The 21,606-nt window shown below is 36.2% G+C and overlaps 1 protein-coding gene across 1 annotated transcript; it reads right to left on the bottom strand.

Moving 5' to 3' along the window:
• Positions 1-3,143: 3,143 nt before the first annotated feature.
• Positions 3,144-10,617, bottom strand: sla1a (Src like adaptor 1a). The gene is made up of 8 exons (XM_028037065.1): positions 10,467-10,617; positions 9,930-10,026; positions 9,015-9,114; positions 8,766-8,852; positions 8,484-8,587; positions 6,685-6,816; positions 6,165-6,294; positions 3,144-5,574 (listed from the first exon to the last, which is right to left on the bottom strand). Exons 2-8 carry the CDS (start codon positions 10,000-10,002, stop codon positions 5,373-5,375), a joined length of 828 nt encoding a protein of 275 aa, XP_027892866.1. The 5' UTR covers positions 10,003-10,026; positions 10,467-10,617; the 3' UTR covers positions 3,144-5,372.
• Between the last annotated feature and the right edge of the window lie 10,989 nt (positions 10,618-21,606).

Raw genomic sequence — 21,606 nt, 5'->3', positions numbered from 1 at the left:
AATTTCTTACCTACAGTGAAACACTCAAGATGCGAGCGGTGAGAAATGCTGACTGGACAGCAGTCTCTACATGTTGCATTAGGGCCACCAGATGTTTGAATCTGCATCAGTGGCTCTTCCGTTCAACACACGGAAGCACACACGTTTCGACTTTACTCCAAACAGCAACTTGCAGACATTCAACGAGTGCTTATAACAAGCTTACACAACTCTCATATAACCTTTTGTTTTACAGGAGAGAAAGTGCTGAGCTCGACTTGACTGATCACACGCTTGTCGGCTTGTAAAGTTAATGAAACCATTAATAAGATTGGCAGGGCTGCCAACTTTGAGGAAAATATGTGTGGGTGAACAGCAGCTTTTTTAAATTACCCCATTGTGGGTAAAATGTAAGCTTTCATGCTCCTGTCTTTTTTGCCCGTGACAAGACCCGGGAATGGACCTTTGATCAGTAGGCTTGAGGCTCAAAGTTAAGAGGAGCCAAAGGAATTTTAATTATTATGGGGTGTATTTTCCAAAAGTTTTACCAAAAGAATCCTCCTTTCCATTTTCATTAGAGTAAAGAGCATAAGCATGTGACTAAATCAACAGAAAATAGCCGGAAACACAAATTTTGGTAACAGAAGATTGCAATAACATGAACATGAATTTTTAACCCTCAATTTACAGATATTTCTGTATAGAAATTAAAACTTTCCTAAAAAAGAATTAATGCATTCAAACTCAGTAAACCATTGTAACTTGTCAGCGCAATGTAAAGCTAAATGACCACAGCTTTACACTGACTTTATTCTGTGAAGTCCAAACACACTAGACATTTCCTATATGGATTTACTTTTACTGTATTGGCATTGGCTTCAACATCACATCAAAGTGATAACGCAACTCTATTGTAGGGCTAGAAACCTATATTTCTTGTAATAATCAAACCTAAACGGATTTAACTCTGGCTTTCACAAGTTGTTTTTAAAGCGCAACATAAGCCAGACTTTAACATAGGTAAAACCGAGGCGTGGGTTCAGAAAACACATTATTCTGAACCCATGCCTCCCTAAAATGGAAACACTTTTCTAAGCATTTATGATGATGTAGAGAAGAACATGACTATTTTAAAGAGACAACAACTTTCTTGTTAAAAAGATCTTTCGTATATGTGTAGCAGTGAGTGAGCACTCTTACTTCACCTAAACATCCAGCAAAGGAAACCGAGGAAATTCATGAAAATAAATGAGTGAAGAGATTGGGTCTCATCTTCCACGAGAAAAAGCATTCTTGCTTAAAACACTTCTTTCCACAAGACTATTAGACAAATGGAATCTTGGCTTCAAGAAAAGGAAAAAATCCAAATATGAGTGTAGCCCTAGCAGTCAGGAGGAAGACCAGCAAGGTACCTTCTGTCCTTGCTTGTGAGCTTATAGATTCTTGTGTAAGAAACTGCATTGTTTCTGTGGGGTTTTAACTGTAAAATACTTGCAGGACTTTTTTTTAAAAAAAAAATCAAACCGATCAAACTCTTCCGTGGTGTCTGAGCCAAACTAATGTCAGAATACCAGTATTTTGTCTTCACTTTCAACGACCACATGTATAACATTGTAGAGCCAAGGATATCTTGCAGTGAGAAAAATATTATGGTTTTATTGGCGCCAATGGCCTCAGAAAAACATTTTGACATTTAAATTGCTGTAGTGCAATTAATCTCTCCCAAGTTAACAAAAACTGATTACATAAGCAAATGTGAAATTTACACCTGCGTCCATTCACTGCTGTGAATTTAATGCTTTGTAAAAATAAAGCTTTCTAGTGGAAGCTGTGTGAAGAGTGTTGGTGCAAAGCCGTGCCCATCAGGGATAACAACTGTGGAACTATTCAAAAACCTTAGTTTTTGAATAGCAACATGCACTTCTATTAGACAAGATTTCTCCTCACTTTCTTGTTCTTCATGGAAAATCGCAGCGTATATATTTGCCTTTTGAACTCAGATTTAAGACGGGGACTTTGCTACCATTTTTGCCTTGTGTCAATTCTGTTATGCCTAAGTTTGTTATTCTGTATCACACTGTACGTTTGCTAACTGTATCACACTTAGGTCACTGTAAGTAGTTGCTGCACTGGGGTATGTTTACTTCAATGCTCTTTACATCATTCTTAACATTGGTCATGGGAATGTACTGTATGTACGTATCATGCACAATTGAAAAGAGAAGTTAGTTTCTGTTGGCATAATAAATGCCCTTAAAAGCCCACATGACATGAATAGAAGCACGGGTGCCTATTGTAGTTATGCATAAAGTGTTTGAAATTGCTAAGTTGTATTCTAAATTATGACTTTTAAAATAATATCTGTGCCTCGGTCAAATCTTGACAGCAAAAACACCTACCTTAAAAATCATTGGACATGAAACTGCAAGGAAGCCATTGGTTTAGCAACTTTATCCACAAATGTTGTGCCAGTTTACCCATTTAATTCTCTGTTTCTGCATTTACTGCTTTTAAAACATGGTGAGACAAAACCGTAGAATACCACACAGGGTTGCAAAACCCAAAGACAGGAAACATCATTCAGGGTTAATTTCATGTTGCAAAATTCTGTTTTTTTTTTTTTTTGTTTGGTTTGTTCATTTTGTAACAGATGATTTTGAAACACGGCCCCAAGATCACCGGTGTTTCAACATGGCTACCATGTAATTAACTTGACCTTTTCCTCTGCAACTAACATGTGACTCAGTTCTACTTCACAATGCACTGCAAGGCCTGATCATGATGCCTTTAAATTTTGACTGACACCAAGAAACCATAAATAGTCATAGATAACCTTAGGCAGAAAAAAAAAACATTTAAAGTGGTGAGAACACTACATTTTCACATCAGAATTTGCCTCATACATAGAAAGCACTTTGTGCCTGTAATTATTAATATTTAATGGCCTGTAAGTGCAATATGCATTAGAGGAACTTGTTTTAGCACCAAGTTTGGTCATGTTGTTAAATGTGTTCATTTTCCATTACAACTGTGTAACACTGTAATGGAGGATGATTGTTCACTGACATGCAGAGTCCATCTGGTGATCTTCTGATCAAACAGGGTTTAAAAGTAAGAAAGACAATATTTCAGTGGAAAGTTTTTGAAAAGTAAAAACCCCACAGTAGTTTCAAGGCATTTTTAATTTCACATTATTGTAGCACACACGTAACACATGGTGAGTTTTTTTATTGTTATTTGACCTCACAAGCTAAACAATGTAATTTCCACATTTGGCAACTTGTGCCATTTCAAGCACAGTTAAAGCAAACATAAATATATTTCAAAGAGATAGTTAAAAAAGCTAAAAAGTATTTAACAGAAGCACAACACACTTTCATGTTAACCGTATGGAGAGTAAATATATAAATGACTATACAAAGGTAGCTGTAGTCGAAAAGATAAAAGATAACTAAGCTATACATACATATACCAATATTATAAGACTAACTTTTCAGAAATTAGTGGAAAAATGTGTGTTAAGGCAACGTGGCTTATTTTTGTAGTTAAAGCAGAACAGCAGTTTCACACTTTCTCTTGACTTCAAGACACCATTTTAATACCTTCAGTTGACTTTAAAAATGCACGTTAAAGGAACACCTGCATCACGTTAATTGTTTTAGTCAAAAGCTCAGTCTCCTCATACCAGAAGAAAAGAAAAAGCAGGTGTAATCATAAACATAATTTTTTTCAATCCGGTGGAGCAAGCAAGTAATAACAAGCAAAAAAAACAAAAAAACATGACATTTGGGGAGACATTTCAGTAGTTGTCCCAAAATCTATCTTAATTTTATGGATTCAGTAAAACATTTTTAATTGTTTTCATTGTCGTAATGGTTCAGATTTTATAGCATTTACCAAAAAAAAAAAAAAACACAACAAAAATATTCCTAAGCTGCTGGTTCTGATCTTGCCATGCAAGTCAATGTGGCTATAGATAATTTTTGTTATGTGGATCTATTACAAATATTAAAAATATTGGGCACACTAAATTTTGTCCTGTGTTTGAAATATGGATATTTTGCACACCCATTAAATATGTTAAATGTGTGCTCTTTTTAACAGTATACATTTTACAGCACGCTATTGAGCAAGCTCACTAAAGGACCTTTGTCCACAATAACACTAGTTTTTCTATTTTCCTTTTTTCACAATTAACACCTAAGCTACCTACTTTCTAGATAATCAGAAAGTAGGTAAAACAACCTTCCTCTTGAAGCCACTTCAAGCATTTGGTACGCCAGGATGAGTGAATTTTCACCAGTGCAGACAGATGTCATGCATAGCATAGCATGACACCTGTGACAACGTGGCCATTGCTGCAATAGACTACTTTAGTTGCACATGTGTACATTCACTACAGGTATCAAATTATGATTTTTTAAAAATAGTTATGGTTTCAAAACAATATGACATAAAAAGAAAATATGTCATACTGTTCTTAGGGTTCTTAGAGTAGGACAGAAAATGTAACAACTTTAACTATAACAACAAAATTTTCGTGAGCACTGCTAACAAATGTAGCAGACGTTTATTCTATATTTTAACATTATTGTATCTGTAATACTCCACGTATGAGATCATTTTTGCGGCAATAGGTGTAATAGTTGCTTTCTTATTTTTAAGCAAATGCAATTCATGGTATTTTTTTCTACACATATCATGATACTCTGAAGACATTATATGCAAGGTCCTTGAGTTGCAACACTTATAGCATGTCATTTTTTTCCTACTCTAAAAAAATAATCTGTTGCAATCTGACTTAAATGTTGATCACACTAGTCCTGAACATGTTTATATTAAAGACAATCCTTCATAAACCATTGAAACAGGTGGAACACAAAAAAACATCATTGTGGGTTAGCAACATAATTAGATGAGCTTTTGTGAACGAAAACATTAATCTTGTCAACTTCATGAGGTAAAAATGAACAAAAGTAGCAAACATTTATTCGTATACATATAAGTATTCACCTCCAACTGACAAAGGGAAATAGTTTGAACCAGTGCTAGTATTCTAGATACTTCCTCCCAACAATTTCTATGGACTATTTTATATTTGAATAATGCTTGTTGTCATTGTTGAAGCCATGTGTGGCATCCACTCGTCTGACTCATTCACACGTTCATGTGAAAACATATTTCGTTTGTCTTTGAAGCATGAGTACAAGTGTAACTTACTGTTAAAAGATTTCAAAGTGCTGTTACTTCAACTCACTTTCAGGTACTCTGACCAGAGCCGAGCCAGAGGATTCCTCAGCCGACGTTTCAGAGCTGTAGTAGATATCTGAGAGTCTATGCAGGCTTCTGCTCAAACATTTTTTAAATTCATTCGAACCAAGCTGCTGCCGTCTCTAAAAGTCGTCCTCATACTCAGTGTTTGCATTACTACTTTCTGGAATCACATACACAGATCGAGATTTCTTCTTCCTGCGATCGCCTCGCTGCTTCTGAGGGTCTTCTTGGCCAGAAAAGGACAAATAAGCAGCGATGCTGTTCCTCACACCGTAGCTCACCATGTTGTTGCTGTGGCCCTCTGTGCTGACCAACTGTTTCCTGTAAAGCCCATTGACATACCCACCCCAACAAAATTTTTTAAAACAATGTTATTTAAAAAATGTCTATAGTAAATTTATTTTTATATATTTTTTGAAAATCTACTGCCTTTTTGTTTCTTGAACTAGATATATAACCACAGTTTCCGTTATGTTAGTCACTAACCTTTTTGCATAAATTTATAAGGTTGCATTTTTTGCACTTTCTCTCATTTCTGAAGTATATTTATATATTTGGGTCTTTTTGTACCAGTCTGAGGTTTTTTTTACTAGTATGAGGTTTTTTTTTACTAGTATGAGGTTTTTTTTTACTAGTGTGAGGTTATTTTTTACTAGTCTGAGGTCAATTTTACACAATGTTGTTTAATTTGCATCTGTAAGTCTTTCATATTGAAGGCATCTTTTTGTCACAAGCTTGTGGTATGTTGAAAATGTGTTGCATAATTTTAGTTCTCTATTTTGTTTTGTGCCCCTTTCTTTATTTTCCTTATGCACCACAGCTTATTCCCGCTTAAAACATTTTTGATCAGCAACCTTTTCATCCTCACATAAATAAACTAGATCAATGTGATTTTGACCTCTCTTCTGTACCTGTCTACTTTCCTCCAGTCAAAGTTGTGTCGCATGACGACAGGTGGTGGTCCAGGATTTGTTTCTGGTGCCTCAGCTTTTCCCGACAGACAAGGGGTGGTGAGTGTGCAGCACAGCCCATCTGCAGAATCTGTAGAGGAAGACAGAGGGGAAATAAAATAAACCAAATAAGACCAATTTTAGGTTGCATTATTTGCATTCTGTCTTCACACACTCTATTGCTCAAGCAAATGCCACTCAAACCAAATTGTGAAAGACTGGGGTTCAATCCTGGCCTTAGCAATCACACACTTTCAGCTACCACCACATTATTTGACAGTTTGTGCATGGAAAGTGATTATCAGTCATGCACGGCTTACTTAATTTCCTGTTTGTTCCAAAAGTGTTCTCTGAGTGCCGGAAATATACTTATAATGTTAAGATTGATAAGAATTTTTTCTATTTTGAGGGTATGAATATTATTTTCAGCAACTCAAAGTAAACACATGTCGGTGCATGAGTTTTCAGTGCGTCCACCTACCAGAATAATGACTGATCATATCTTCAAGACATTGGAAAGTGAGCTTCGGTGAGATGTAGTACCAGCTGTTGTCCAGTCTGAAGATTCGATAGTGCTTCACTGCCCTGTGCTTCACTGAGAGCGAATACAGACCTGAGGAAATCACACAGTATTTGTTAATAACCATACATATGGAAAAGAAAAGTGAGGCAAAACATCAAGAAATTTACATTGTGTACTATGTTGATGTTGTTTGACAAGTTGATTGTCTGTTCAACTGCTCACAACAAAGACAAAAAATATAAAGCAGCATCTTAAAGTGACAGTTTAGTTTCTAAACTGTCACTTTAAGATGCTGCTTTTCCATATTTTTTTCAGTAAAAAGTTATGAGCTATTAATGTCCTACTGGCTGTTAAAAACTCTATGGGTGCCTTAATAAAAATAAAATTTGTTTGTCCAGGAGGCTGAACCTAATGGTTAGTCCAACAGTGGCCAAAACCAAAGTACATTTCTATCATCATAAAATAGTTCTAATCTCTAAAATAATATGAGATCAATTTTGCATAAAATCTAGTGACCATTTATGTGCTAAACGGATGTGGAGGGTTAGGGGTAACAATACCAATAGGTACCAATAGTGATCTTCCTGTGTGAAACATACTGCAAACGGAACAACTACAGTGTTTCTGGTCAACAAAACAGACAAGTAAGGCAGTGTAAAAATCATAAAATGACATACATTTTAATAGATATCTTTACTTTTATACAGGCAGTTACTTGGAATGGAAACATTTAACTTGTTCTTTTCTCTGAATATGTTTTTCATAGGATGATAATTGGTGGATTACCTACTTCATACCTCCATGGTTGACGTAAATTATTGTTGGCTTTTGTGAGTAATATTTGTATAAATAGCTATGATCATTTTGAGATTGGAGTTGTTTCAAGACTTTAGAAGTCCACTTTGGTTCTGTAGGTTTCCACATGTTTATGCCACGTTTACAGGATTAATTCTTTAAAAAATACCCACAGGTGCATGCAGAAGAGATGTAGACTGCACACAGTAATTTCTAGTTTTAATGGCAAAGTTCGCATCACTGTTTCACTGTACAGCTGTCTCTACTATCCCTAATATTTAGATTTTTACTTTCAGTCACACTGAGAATGTTGGCTCAAGTAAATGCAGAAATAACACGCCAGAGGCTTGTATTTGTCTTTGCAGCAAGTTTAGCTAAGGAACTACTTACAAAACAGTTTCACTGTTATTTGAAGAAAAGAAAGTCTATCTGTTTTTTTGGGATCATTTTTTTAGTTCGTTCCTTCTTTAGTGTTTCACTTCTGAGAGAAATAAAGTTCCTGAAGCTTGTCAATGCATGAAGAAATATATTCACACAAGAAAATATTGAAATAAATATTTTACTAACTGTACCATGACTAAATATGGCAAAATAAGCAGCAACTGAACTATACAAAAACAAAAAGACATGGCGAGCATGCACTTGGAGCTGGCTGTTGCTATGTCTAACATGCTTGAGGTCAAAGGTTAGGTTAGGTCAGTAATAGCATTGTTCTAAAAATAGCTGCATTTTGGTGATCTTGGTGTAGAGAACAGTGATGTGGGATCTGTTGTATAATGCTACGTTTGGAACAAAACCCCACTTCGGTCCTGCTGCAGCAGGGAGCTGCCTCCCTGTTGAATTGACATGCCGATGCAGGAAACAAATAAGCAATAGGGTCTCTGGTCATGCCACCCTGGGTGGTAAGCCATGCTGCCCGTATCACATACCAGTGCTGGTTGCATAGCTGCATGCGTTCCTACCTCTCTCGCCGGTGCTTTCTCGCACCAGAAACGATCCCACTCTATTTCCAGGTAGAAGAAGCAGCTCTTCGGCTTTCTGCCTTCCCACCCCCTCAAATAGCCACCTGACAACACAGTAAACATGATCAGCGACACAAAAATGTTTCCAGTACTGACATTATAGAGAAGTAGACTTATATGGACATGTCATGATAAGAAAGACGAAGAGCTTTTGTTAATTTTTTTTTTTCTAGATATGCGCTGTGATGGTCAGCTTTAGAAAGAACATGAAATTCTACTCACCCATGGTAAACTCTCACCACATGGCTGTTGGGTATATAGTTTTCCTTCCTTGTATCAATAGAGCGAACTCTCCACCAATAAGCTTCCCTGGCCGCCACAAAGAAGAAAAGAGGAATTAATAGCTGACCTTTCTAAGCGCTTCTCCATAATGAATTCTTGCACAATAAACTGACTCTTAGTTTTTGACTATTTTACCATGATCATTTTAAATGTGTTGAGAATTTAAACTAAGAAAAACAAAAATCTTACTGTGCAATGACTCTGAGCTTCTCCCCCATTTTGTAAATGGGCTCGCTGATTTCCATAGAGGGGTAATCGTTGATCACAACTACTATGTCATCATCAGAACCTGACAACAAAGCCGGATATTTGCGAACGTTATAAATACTGACTTTGCGCAGGCCTTATGTCTGAAAAGCATGCATTTCAGGATGTTTGCTTACTTTAATTTGAATATTAATTATTATCCTTTTCAGAGGATAATTAACTAACAAAATAATGCTACATATTTTTAGAGGTGGCTGTGGATGTTTTGATAAAAAAGAAAAACAACAAAAATGTGTTATTTATAAAAGAAATTCCAATTTCTTTTATAAATACTAAATTTAAAATTTAAATACAAGTTGTTGCTTTTTAGTCAGATTAAAATCTATGTTTTCTCTTAATGTTTAATGTGATGAAAATGAAAAATCACCAACACAAAAAGGAGAATTATTTTTCTCTAAGTTTTTCTAGACGGACAGCTGATTCTGTGAATTCAATGTTGAACTCCCCCAGAGCCCAATCAAGCAGTGATGTCATAGGATGAAGCCTTTCTTTTATCAGTGCAAGGTGTCAAATTGGGAGCAGAAAAAAAATATTTCTCTTTGTTACTTATGCTTTGATTTTTAAACCATAAAAATATCAAATTTACAATTGACCACAGTATTTTAAAACTAATTTCAAACAACTACTTGTGTTTTTTTTCTCACTTTTGGGCTAATGAGAAGCTTCAGTTGTCAAAACATGTGCAGATCAGCATTTTGCACTGTTTCATTTTAATTTTTAATTGCAAAAACTATACAACTGATAGCAGCAGATAAAGATTTCACTTCTTTTTTTTTTCAAATAAAGTAACTTTGCAAATACACCTCTGAGTTTTGAAGTTTTTAGTGGTGACCTTACCCTTCTGAGCACTGTCAGGGTTGTCAGTGTTGACCTTGCTGCTGTCACTAGCGCCTCGCATCATATTCCCCATCCTCCAGGGGGACCAAACTCCAGCCTGAAGTCAACAGACAGACATGCAATAATGTATTCATATGCTGCTCCTTAAAGTCTCCCTTATGTACTTTAAGTTCTGCATCTCACTGCAGGCTGACCAGTGAGCTATCTCATCTCTCAACTATCTCAGTTCAGAATGGGGAAACTGAGGTTAGATGCAATCGGCCAGAATTTTCCATTGCAGCTTCCAGCAGCTTTGGTGTAGTCAACTGATAGAGGCAGATTGAAGTATCATTTTACGTAAACCCAACCTTTCAGACTGCTAATTTTATATGTTCTGTGTAGCGCCCATGAAGAAGGACTGAAAATTTAACTGTATATGTAAATCAGATCTTGTATATTTGATCCAAAGCTACTTTACACAGTGTTCCTTTATCTGGTATGAAGAAGTAACGGTCTGTACATAAACTAAGTAGCAGATATGATAAGTATTCAACCTACCCATAGAATTAGTAGTTCATTGCAGGTGTTTCAAATGTGGTGATAAAAGTCATCGTCCAAACAGGGCCACGGTGGCAGCCGTCACAGAACCTGGACCTAGAGCTGTTTCATGTTAGCAAGACTTTACCAGAATGACATGTAGAGTGCGGTGACAGCCCTGCATCATACTGCAAACTTACTTCCTGTAACGAAATGAGGAAGAGAGAAGGCAAATGTGTTTTGTAAAAACGTACCAAAAAAAAAAAAAAAAAAACTTAAGAGTTGAGTTCACAGCAGTTGCCCTGCTTAGCCTAAGTGAAAAACCACTTCAAGAGGGTTTAACATGTTCTAGCTTTTATGGTTTAGCTAATCACAAATTAAGAAGAAAAGACTAATTTGTTGAACTGAATCAAAATGTATCAAGTTGTATACATTTTTATAGGTAAAGTATACACAGACTAACTGTAATTGTGTAGTGCATTGGGCAGAAATGATCTCTGGCACTTGAGTTAAGTGTCTTCAAAATGAAGACACTTAACTTCAATCATGATGTTGTGAAGAGGATTGCCATTTTTCTCCATCAACTGTTGAGCAACATTATTTATTGCACCATCAGCTCATGGGGCTTCAGACCAATCCAACTTCATCAAATAAAGACAAGGAGAACTGGTCTCTCAAATAAAAACGTACACTTACTGCCCCCTTTATTTTGATACACTATGCTACTGCTGGGATTCACTACCCTTACATTCAGAACTACCTAACATCTTTCTGGCATACATTAAACAAGATATTACAAATCTCCTATAAATATTTTGACATAGAATTGAGCACATTTGTCAGATGTACATTCATAATGGAAATTTCCTCTTCCACCACATCCCAAAGGTTGATATGATGGAGATATGGTGACAGTCGGAGTAGAGTGAATAAATCCTCTTTCTTTCCCATTTTCAAGCTGAGTCAGAACTTCAGTAAGTCCTCTTCACCATGTCTTGATGCTGAAATGCGTTTATTTGCTGACATAGACATAAGGTTGATTTTTTTTTCTTTACACTACCAAGCATTTGAGCAAAGTTATCATTTGAACAAAGTTACCAAAGGAAGCAGGTGGTTAGTTAGTGTAAAATAAAATAACTAATCTTCACAAGCTTTCTTAAACTCGTATAGTAGAGTTTTGTTTGTCCCTGCTAGTAATCAGCCATTCAACAAAAAAAGAAAATTTTGTTGTGAAACTAAAAAAAATCAAACAGCTCTAGTTCTCCACCAGCCTCAGTTTTTACCTGGAAACCTGTTGCCACGTGTATTCTTTCAGGTAAAAAATTGCTTCTTACCAGAACACATACACTATCTATTTAAGTTATTAATAAGGTTGTATGAGATGATGTAAGTTAAGTTCATACATCAAGTTTAGTATCAGAATCAAGATAAGGTATGACGCCATTTCCTGTTTTAATTGGTTGCAACAGGAGTGTCCAAATAGACTTGTAATGACAGTCAAAGTAAAATAAGTAACCTGCTTATAATGTTTCAAGTGTTTGAAAATCAAAACTTAGAATATCTTGCAGAGGTATTCATGTCTTAAAGTCTCTGTTCTGGTTTCTTCACGTAACACCACAAGCTTCACTGTATTTCATTCAGACTATTTTTTCATAGAAAAACACAAAGCAGTGCTTAAATGGAGAAAAAAAAAGTTTAAATAGTTTAACGTCCTCTAAAAGTTTTCTTTTCCCCAGGATGTATCTGTTTGCAACATCACGTATGAACAGCTTCCCAGTCATTGGTAAAGGAAATAATACACCATCATAAAACCTTCTCAGTTTTGAAGACAAAAATGAGACTGTACTGATCAGTTCAAGCGGCATAATTGAATACTGTAAGCCTTTCTTACGGTGGCCGATGTGAATGTTTTTCTCAACCTTAACACTTCTCCTTTAAAATGCAGCGCTGACACATTCATGTAGAAAAATGAAAAATGACTAATTGTTTGAAAGAAGATGGACTTATCATTTTGTGGTGGTTTTGTACCCCAAAACACTGAGTTAGCAGTTCCTTTGGTTGGCCTCCTGGTGAGTTAATGAAGTCCTGTGTATTTTTGTGTGTGTATGTCTGGGAAAGAGGTAGAAAGAGAATCAACTCTGGGAACAAAATATTCCCAAGACATACTTGACAAAGTGGTGCATCACATTATTTATAAGCTAAACGGGTTAACATGTTCTGCGACAGAAACTGTCACTGTGGTTTGGCTGCTGGTGGCCAGTTTCAAATGCCAAGACTGACTCTGCCAGGAAGGAAGTTGTCACTAAGTTCAGATTAAAATAAATTCACAGTCAACATGTAGCTTCTGTGGTACTTAGTAAGTTTCCTGTGGCTAATTAAAAATAAAAATCATATAAGATCTACTTTAATACTTGTACAGTATCATACATTCAGACATGGAAATTTTAGTCCCAAAGGATACCTTGAAATATAAATTCTGTTTAGTTGGTTTTAATTAATCCATGTTTTACCTATAAAAACATTAAGATATTGTGAAATGAAGAGCAGCTCAAACTGCACTCCACTGTTTTCTGTTTGTTTTGTTTTTTTTCATTATTTTCAACCAAGATATAGTAATATCCATGGGTTTTCACATCAGTGACATTTAATCAGTCTCAACAAGGCGCACAACTTTCAAAAGAATACGTCCCTGAGGTCATTCTTCCAACAAGCTTTTTTTTGGCATACCGCTGCGTTATTAGGACGGATAAGTTCATATGAATATGTTTCATAATTTTTGCTTTGATAAGCTCTAATTCTGCAAATTATACCTGGAAAAAAGTGATTGTAATAATGAAGCACCTTTTTTTTTTTTTTTAACAAGGACGTTTTGGCATCAAGATGAACAGAATTGGCTTTTAGCCTGCTATATAAAACATCCAACACACACTGCAGTTTTCTTTTAAATCAACAGATGTCGCTAGAGTGGAAATATACAGAGCCCTCCAGGGGACATGGGAAATTTATTTTCTTTTGCGTTCCCTCGCAAAAGGTTTTGCGTTCCCTCACAATAATCTACTGATCAGTTATGTGTTAATTGAATTCTGTAAGCCTTTCTTACTGCAGCCACCATACTTTCTGCCTTAATATAAGGTTATGTGAGGTTTTTCCATGTATGTCAATATCTCCTTGTGAAATATCTGACATTTTATACCTTTTTCTAGAGTATAGAAAGGCACCACAAACCTATGATATAAACAGAAACTTTCCGCAAGTAGGAAAGAAATAAAAATACATCCAAACTACTTGGACTAGTTCTGAGTTATTATCGAGGGTAATAAGTCATCCGACAGTTTTGATTGTGTCTCTATTGTGTACATAGCCTGAAAGGTTAAAGGACTGTTTTCATGTTCAGTTTTTGTTTATATCATAGGTTTGTGGTGCCTTTCTATCCTAAAGAAAAAGATATAAAACTTCAGATATTTCACAAAGACATATTAACATTCACGGCGGCCACCGTAATAAAGGCTTACAGTATTCAATTATGCCGCATGAACTGATCAGTACAGTATTGCGAGGGAACGCAAAAATTTTCCCATGTCCCCTAGAGGGCTCCGTATGTCCCTGACACTGCCCAGGCTGTTTTAATGAGTCACTAATAGACATGACACCCATTCGACCAAATACATTAGCCTCCAGCTCAGTAAATTCTTCACAGAGGGAGATTTGAAACATATTCCACAGGTGTTTCTACAGACAATTAAATTTGATGCTTCTCCACCATAATAGTCTCCATAAAAATGTTTGCCTTGAACTTTATTGAGTAAATGTCTATTTGTCAAACTGTGATGTACAATCCTAATTGTGCGCTTAATGAAAAGGAAGACTTTTAAACGCGCATGGGTGTTGGTTCTCCACACATTATTAGCCATAACTGTTACAAGCCAAAACAATGCATTAGCAGCTTATATGTCTTTTATTGCTATTGGGGTACAAAAAGTAACACATTTTTATTGTGAAACTCTGCATTAAAATCTCCCTGGCAGGTGTTTGGAAGAGTTATGTCTGTCTGTAAAGCTGATATTATGCTGCCAAGGCCTTTCCTCACACAGGTTATTTGAAAGAGCGGGAAAGTGATTAATGACCGAACTGGTATGGCATAGAAATGAAGATGGGAACCTCCATTTTGAAGATGATGAATGATTTGCTAGCATTGTTCCTGGCAACTGAGTCTTAATGTGTTTTCTTGTAAAAGACACAGTGTCTGCTTGACACTGGCTGCTTGCCAGAGGCTACTGTGGCACAATCTAGATGTGTCTGAACATTTCTAGAAGAGCTTTCCACACCCTCTGTCTAAAATTACTAAATTACTGACTGGAAGGAATTCTCATCATAATTTCCTCCTTGGTCTAAATAAAAACATTCATGTGACTTTGCCCTGTCTGTTAGGATTGGAACCAACAAGTGAGAGTTGTTACACTGGAGATCTTCTTTGTTTCTCTTTTGCACAAAAAACAAAGGACAAAACACGTGGAGTTAAACTTTAAGTGTTTGTTATCCCTCGGTAATAAGCAGTATCTGAATTCAGAAGCCCAGCTGACCCCACTGGACTTAAAACCACTAGACAAACTCATAGGAATGTTTCTCCAGTAAATGTTTTGTGACATTTTTGTCCTCAGACTTAAAATATTTGCTGCCAAAAGTACACGTAGCTACTCTGTTTGCCTGCATTATAGTCAATTCACTATCTGGGGGTAATTTTGCCATCTGGAACATCTTAATCCATGAAATTATCTGTGAAGGTAATTAACGTTCTCTGAGTATGCATGCATAAATGCATACAATTTAATATTCTTTGTTATTACTGTTTGCTTACTTAGTGATTTAAATAAACAATAATGATAGTGTATTTTACTCTGGATCATAAGTAGAATCATTTAGGTAACATAATTAGACAAAATTTCATGAAAAAACATCTGTGTCTGTCATGCACTGCATCATTATCCCACAGTCTGAGACGCGAAACACCACACAACCATGAAGTTGACCTTCTCTTCCAAGTTTTCTCTCAGGGAAGCTTGAGAAGCAAAGAACCATTTGCAGACCAGAAACATTCATTCCAGTCAGCCGCAGTAAATAGGACAAGACCTAATGAGTATGGGAAAGAATTACTCCTAAGAATTACATCACTGACTTTACTGTGAGCTGCGACCACAATTGCAAACGTTCAGTTTTAGGCTCTCTGATGCTAATAGAGTGGTGGGGGTGGAGGGGTCATTAAAAGGACACTTTTAGAATGCCCTTGGAAAATGAATATATGATTGTAAAGTTTAAGTAGCAATGTTTGATTAACTAAATTGTTCGATTGCACAAATTGAAATTACAAAAACAAATTTGTTTAATGGAAACACGGTTTTCTAATGTCTTATAGCTGATGAGCGCTAGTGCCATGGCTGAATTATGAATGTATTTCATGTAACTGAAATACATTTGGTTACATCCGTCAATGCCATTATTTTTAATGACTTATCACGTGAACAAACCTATTCACATGTGATTTTCAGCACATTTCTCATTTAATGGAAACAACAATTGCAAAATTGTGTTTATTCGACATTAGCAGAATAGCGATAAAGATTTGCGCACATTTGTAATGGAAACGCCGCTACTGATGACAAGCAGGTGGTTATGCTAATTCTGCTACTTCTACACTCGGCGGCAGAATTCTGATAATTACGAGTCAGAATAAAACTGAAAGTAAACTAAACTGCAAGGAGAATTAGGATCAGGCGCCCTACAGAACACAGTGTGGTTAAAACTTTGATTGCAAACAACAGCACCACATGCTTGTTTGTGCAGAGGGATTGCTGGAAATCAATACGTTCAGCTGGATTTCCTTAGATAAGCCAAAGTGGAATACGCACAACAGATTTCTTTCCATATGATATTATTGTTTTGAGTCTAGGTTTCTGTATTTAAACTGGATTTCTGTGTCTTGTGACGTTTCTTGAGATGACATTTGCAGTGAATTAAAAATGAAATAAATTTAATTTAAATGGATTGGGTGATAGGTTATTTTAGTTGTCCTTTGAATAAGAGTGTGTGCATGCATGGTGGGGTGTTCTATGTCTTTGTGTCACCCTGTGATAGACTGGCAGCCTGTCTAGGATGTACCCAAATGACCTTAGCCTCACACTGAATTGAACTGTAGCACTCTTATAGAGATGGACATAAATATGGTAGTAATAGCTTTAACTGAATGTCCCTTTGTAGTTTATGCTAATCTCCAAGCTAAAATTTGCACTACCACCTCATCTAGCTACTAGAAAAGTCACCGTAGTCCATTTCCAAGTTTTGGCATTTGACAGCCATTGTAGCAAAAGTTCCTCTTGCAGTCACTTATATGGTATGTTGCCACTGTTCGTGAGATAGAAAAATTGTGAAATGTTGAGTGGACGTTCTCTACAAGAGATTAATGAAGTTTAAATGTGGCAAGGGTTTATTCTTCCATTTATGTCTGGTATAATGTGAAATTCTAGTTTTAAATATAACTCTTCAGGTGTTGATAAATAAGTGTGGTGTGGTCCAGGAATAGTAAAAGTGTACATAGAGTTGAGGAGGTCGGCTTAAGCACTATAATCAATGTTCTACCTGTGTATTCTGACAACACCACCCTGAACCTTCACTCACACGTGCACACCTTGAGGATAATGCCAGCCTTCATGCTCTGGGTTGTGCAACCATTAGTTACACTGTCAGTCAGCCTCGTACAACCCATAATAAGAGTTTGCATCAGCGGTTTCTCTCACTCCCTTCAGTCCAGATGGGAATTCACTGCATATCGCTGCGTCATCATGTGTTACCCACTCATTACAGGGCAGGGAGCTATTTTCACCATGTATGGATTCACTGTCCACCTGTGAAAGTCGTGTCCACCCACCTGCAGACGTAGAGCAAACCTGCTGTTTTTCAGACATTTAAATCCCCGAAATCCAATAAAGACGTTAATGATGCCATTGGCTTCGGAGTTAAAGTGCGTTTGCCAAGTGATAATATCACATGAGAATGTAGAGTTGAATGGGATGTAACACAGGCAGATTGTAGGTATTATCTTTCTAGTGTAATAAATGATATATTTGTTATCATAGGTTGTCCATGAACCACATATTCATGTATCTAACAGGCTTTCAAAGGTCATACTGGCAGCAAGTGTGTGACTTCAACAAGTGAAGACAGAGTAACATAATAGGTTTGCTGGTTTTCATCTTTCAACCCTACAGCGGTTGACTCTGCACATTATGTTTTGGACAAACAGTCCACAGGGAGAAGTAAAACAAAATAGTATGCTGTTTTGTTTTACACCACCAAGCCTGTTGGTGAGCCATGAAGTTAACTACATTATAATTTCTGTCATGAATTGAGACATAGGAGAAAACAGATTAAACTCTCGGAGGCTGTCATCACTGCTGACTGGCCCATACTAAAGTCTTTTTAAGAATCACAGAAGCCTCTTTAGTCTCAATTACAATGACCTTCAAAAGTACCTGTACTCTATTTGGATTTTTCTGACAAAGAAATGTAAAGTAGCACATAAAGCAATTGTGAAGTGGAGATATTTTTGCTAAAGTGTTTTACAATTAAAAATCTGAAAGTGTGGCAGAACATCTGGATTTTTACCAAGATTGAATTGGACACATTTCAACCTTGTCTACTAATAAGGGGACTCCTTCAGGCAATTATTTTTCCTGGATTTTTTTTTCATTTGTACGAAAATGTTGAAAACTATGTATTATTTTCTCTCTACTTTGCAAATGTCCACTACATTGTTTTGATTTATCACATAATTTCAACACGTAAACTTTTGTGACTTTAACTTGTTAAAAATAAGATAAATTTATAAAGGAATGTAGATACTGTTGGTGGGCACTATTGGGTTCTTATGATCAGAAAAACAGTTTATTTGATAAACTGTGGATAACATTAGCTTTTGAGATAAGGTCCATAGCCTTCATGTTATAAGAAGAAGAAGAAGAATTTCTTTATTCATCCCAGCAGGGAAATTATGGAGGCTATGGACAAGTTGTGTAGATCATGTCATTTTTCTCATTCCTGGGATTCTTCCCTGGTGTTTAGGAGGACAGAATTAATCTTGTTTTCAGAACATCCAGGTGTCATGTCAGATCAGCACCTTTCATAGGAATCCAGGAAAATACTTTTTTTTTTGCTGAACTGTATTTATTATCCTTTGGTAGCTGGATTGTTTCAAACTTTGAGATAGATGTGTAGAAACATACTACTTATATGTAATCTGAGTCCTATATGGGTCCAGATTGCTGTTTATCCTACTATTTAATGGATGCACTAAGGATCATAAGCTCTCATAAAACATGGTCAATATTTTAATATGTTTTTTGCTCTATTTTTGGCTTACTCTCCTCCGAAAATTTGAATTTGACATTTTGACATCCCTCAAACTAAAAGTTTATATTTTGTTTTGTCATGCAGTGAGACTTTGTGAGCAATGTGCAAATATATTTTTAAGTCGTGCTCCAACTCAAAAGAAAAAAAAAGAGGTTGCTTTGCCTCAGTCTAGCAAAACACCCAAAAAGAACACATGTTGGAAGAAAAACAAAAACAAGTCTTGCATGTGACTCAAGAGAAACTGGAAAAGAAAACTATCTAAGGAACCCAGCCTCTTATCCCACTTCTAAATTACACATTAACCCTTCTGCTGTTTGAAAGACACGTGTTGTGCAGAAAAAGATCAAATTATATATCATAAACCTCTGCCAATTAGCTGTGTTGTTTGAAATATTTTTTTTTTCTAAAATACATGTTGTTTGTACCATTTAGATTCTAAATGGACCATGAACCCGCTCTCACCAACAGACGGAGAAAGTTCATGAATCACATGTCCCGAGGTCGAAGCCATTCGGAGACCCGGGTCTAAGCATTCCTAAGACTGACATTCCTACTGTGGGCTGGTCTCTTCCATAAAAAAAACACTAGAGAGCCCAACAGATGAGCCATTACCATGTCCTGAAAAAGTTTGTTTTTTAAAGACACAAGTCAGTATCCCCGCAGAACTGAAAGGAAATCAGACCAGTGTTTGATTTGAATTTCAGCCAAACAAATGCTGGATTGAAATGAAACCCCCTCGCTGGACTTGCTCATTGTTGACACAAAGACAGACACTAAAAGACGGCTTTTGTTTAAAGTTGTGAGCGGGGCCTTGCAGCATCCTAAATCCATCATATTCACTGCATGCCACCAGTGAGTAAAGGTAAACAAAGTCAAAACTCTACAAAGCCTTTATAGCGGTCTCCCACCTTAAGGCATCAAAAGCCTGTTTGGACCTGCAAGCCTGAGTGACCTGTACCCTTTTAAGATTATCCACCCAGAATGGCTGCTGTTAATTTACACTCTCCAATCAATAACCACTCTGTAATGGAAAGAGTTCAAACAGGTTGGGGAATGTGTTGACGTGAATAGCAACAAAGGTCTTAAGATTCAGCATTTGGGTTTTGTTGTATGGAAAACATTAGAAACAACCAATAATGATTAGAAGCAGTAATAAACAGATATGTCTTTAGTCTTTACACCCGTAATTATATTAAATCGTCCTGAAAGCTGTTGTTTGATCTGTTATTACGTAGTCAAAGAGCTTGAGGTTTGGAAAAAGGTGATCATAAAGCCAGGATGCTTTAAATCTTCTCCAACTGTTCCATGCAGCAATAACAGTCTGCTTGGAAGGAAAGTAAACTGTGGCATAAATCATTTTCAACTCGAGCAAATTTCAGGTCAGCCTGTTGCAAGTAGAGTAATAGGTAAGTAAACATCTGCAAGCAAAGGCAGCATTTTACTTTTTGCAAAAAAAAGGAAATACATTTTTTTAAAAGGCCTTAGTGAAAATAATACTTTTCATATGAAAACCTAAAGTGCTAATCTACTTTCATAAAAGTTCCTTGAAGATTTTCTGAGTTTCTTCAAAATTCCAGAAAAGTCCCTGGTATGTTCTAAAAAAAAAAGTTTTAAAAAAGGTAAATGCTTAGCTATATGAAAGTACCTGTATTTACAGTTTCATCTTATTTTATCAATAGTCCATGTAAGTTCCAGGAAGAACTTGGTAAGAAACATATGTCAATCAACCCCAAATTCAGAGAAATTGGTGTTATATTTGGCTGTACTACTGAGTAGGCAACCTTATGCATATGAGTATGACTGATTAATGTGTTATGTTAACTTCGCTTCTTCATTAGGAAAGAATTGACCATTGGTTGCATTAAAGTCTGCTGAGTTCATGTCGAATTCTTGCTTCTCCTGAAACCAGGAGATGTTTTCTTGCGTCCACAAGTTTCAGACCACAGCTATATAAAGACAGTATAATTACTGAACCAGCTTGAGCAAAGTCAGCCATGCCCTTGCTCTGCAATACACACACACACACACACACACATACAACATGTATATAAATTAAGTACAACCTACATATAGCACATGGTTTCCAATTTTTACTTCCACAGAACTGTACAAGAACTTTTTACATTTAAATTTATATCGGAGCAGCATTTCAATCTACCAAAAATAATAAAACATCACAAATATAGAATTGAACTTTTACTCTGGGGTCCATGTGTGACTGTTTGCTTTGCATATTTCAATGGAGTTTATTTTTAACCATTTACAAACTTGTTCAAAAATACACTTTTTGTGACTTGAAAAACGACACATACCTCCCGAACACATTTCTGCTCTTTACGACCATAGACTTTATTTTAATGGGTTTTTATGAGATAGATCAAAACAAAGTAGTGCACAATTTTGAGAGTGAGCTACCATTTGTGGTATTGACAGCTGCAAGTCTTCTGGCTTATGTTTCAGCCAGCTTTCTAAGTCTGATGACTATTTTCTTTTTTTTTTTATTATTCTTAAACTCATTCAGTAGTGAACAGCAATTTCCAAGTCTTATCACAGATTCTGAACAGGATCTTGACTTTGACTGAACCTTTCTTAACACTATGCTTTCTAACCATTGTGTTGCAGCTCTTGCTATTTGTGTTTGACCACTGTACTGCTGGAAGGTGAATATCTAATCCAGTCTCACATCATTTGCAGGTACAAACAGACTTGTTTTTTAAAAAAGCTGACCATCTTCCACATGTTTAAACTGAGCCTTATGCAA

The sequence above is a fragment of the Xiphophorus couchianus genome, chromosome 13, assembly GCF_001444195.1.
Source record: "Xiphophorus couchianus chromosome 13, X_couchianus-1.0, whole genome shotgun sequence".
In the NCBI taxonomy this organism is placed as follows: domain Eukaryota; kingdom Metazoa; phylum Chordata; class Actinopteri; order Cyprinodontiformes; family Poeciliidae; genus Xiphophorus; species Xiphophorus couchianus.
The sequence above is the reverse complement of the archived record's forward strand: the minus strand, read 5'-3'. Positions and strand labels throughout refer to the sequence as shown.

Bases quoted from the DNA above. Each gene is read 5' to 3' on its own strand.
- sla1a (XM_028037065.1), bottom strand. From the start codon at position 10,002: ATGGGGAATATGATGCGAGGCGCTAGTGACAGCAGCAAGGTCAACACT. The intron at 8,853-9,014 runs GTAAGATTTTTG...TGTGGCGGCCAG, and splicing joins AAGCTCAGAGTCATTGCACA to GGAAGCTTATTGGTGGAGAG. The intron at 6,295-6,684 runs GTAGGTGGACGC...CTTCCTCTACAG, and splicing joins TATGATCAGTCATTATTCTG to ATTCTGCAGATGGGCTGTGC.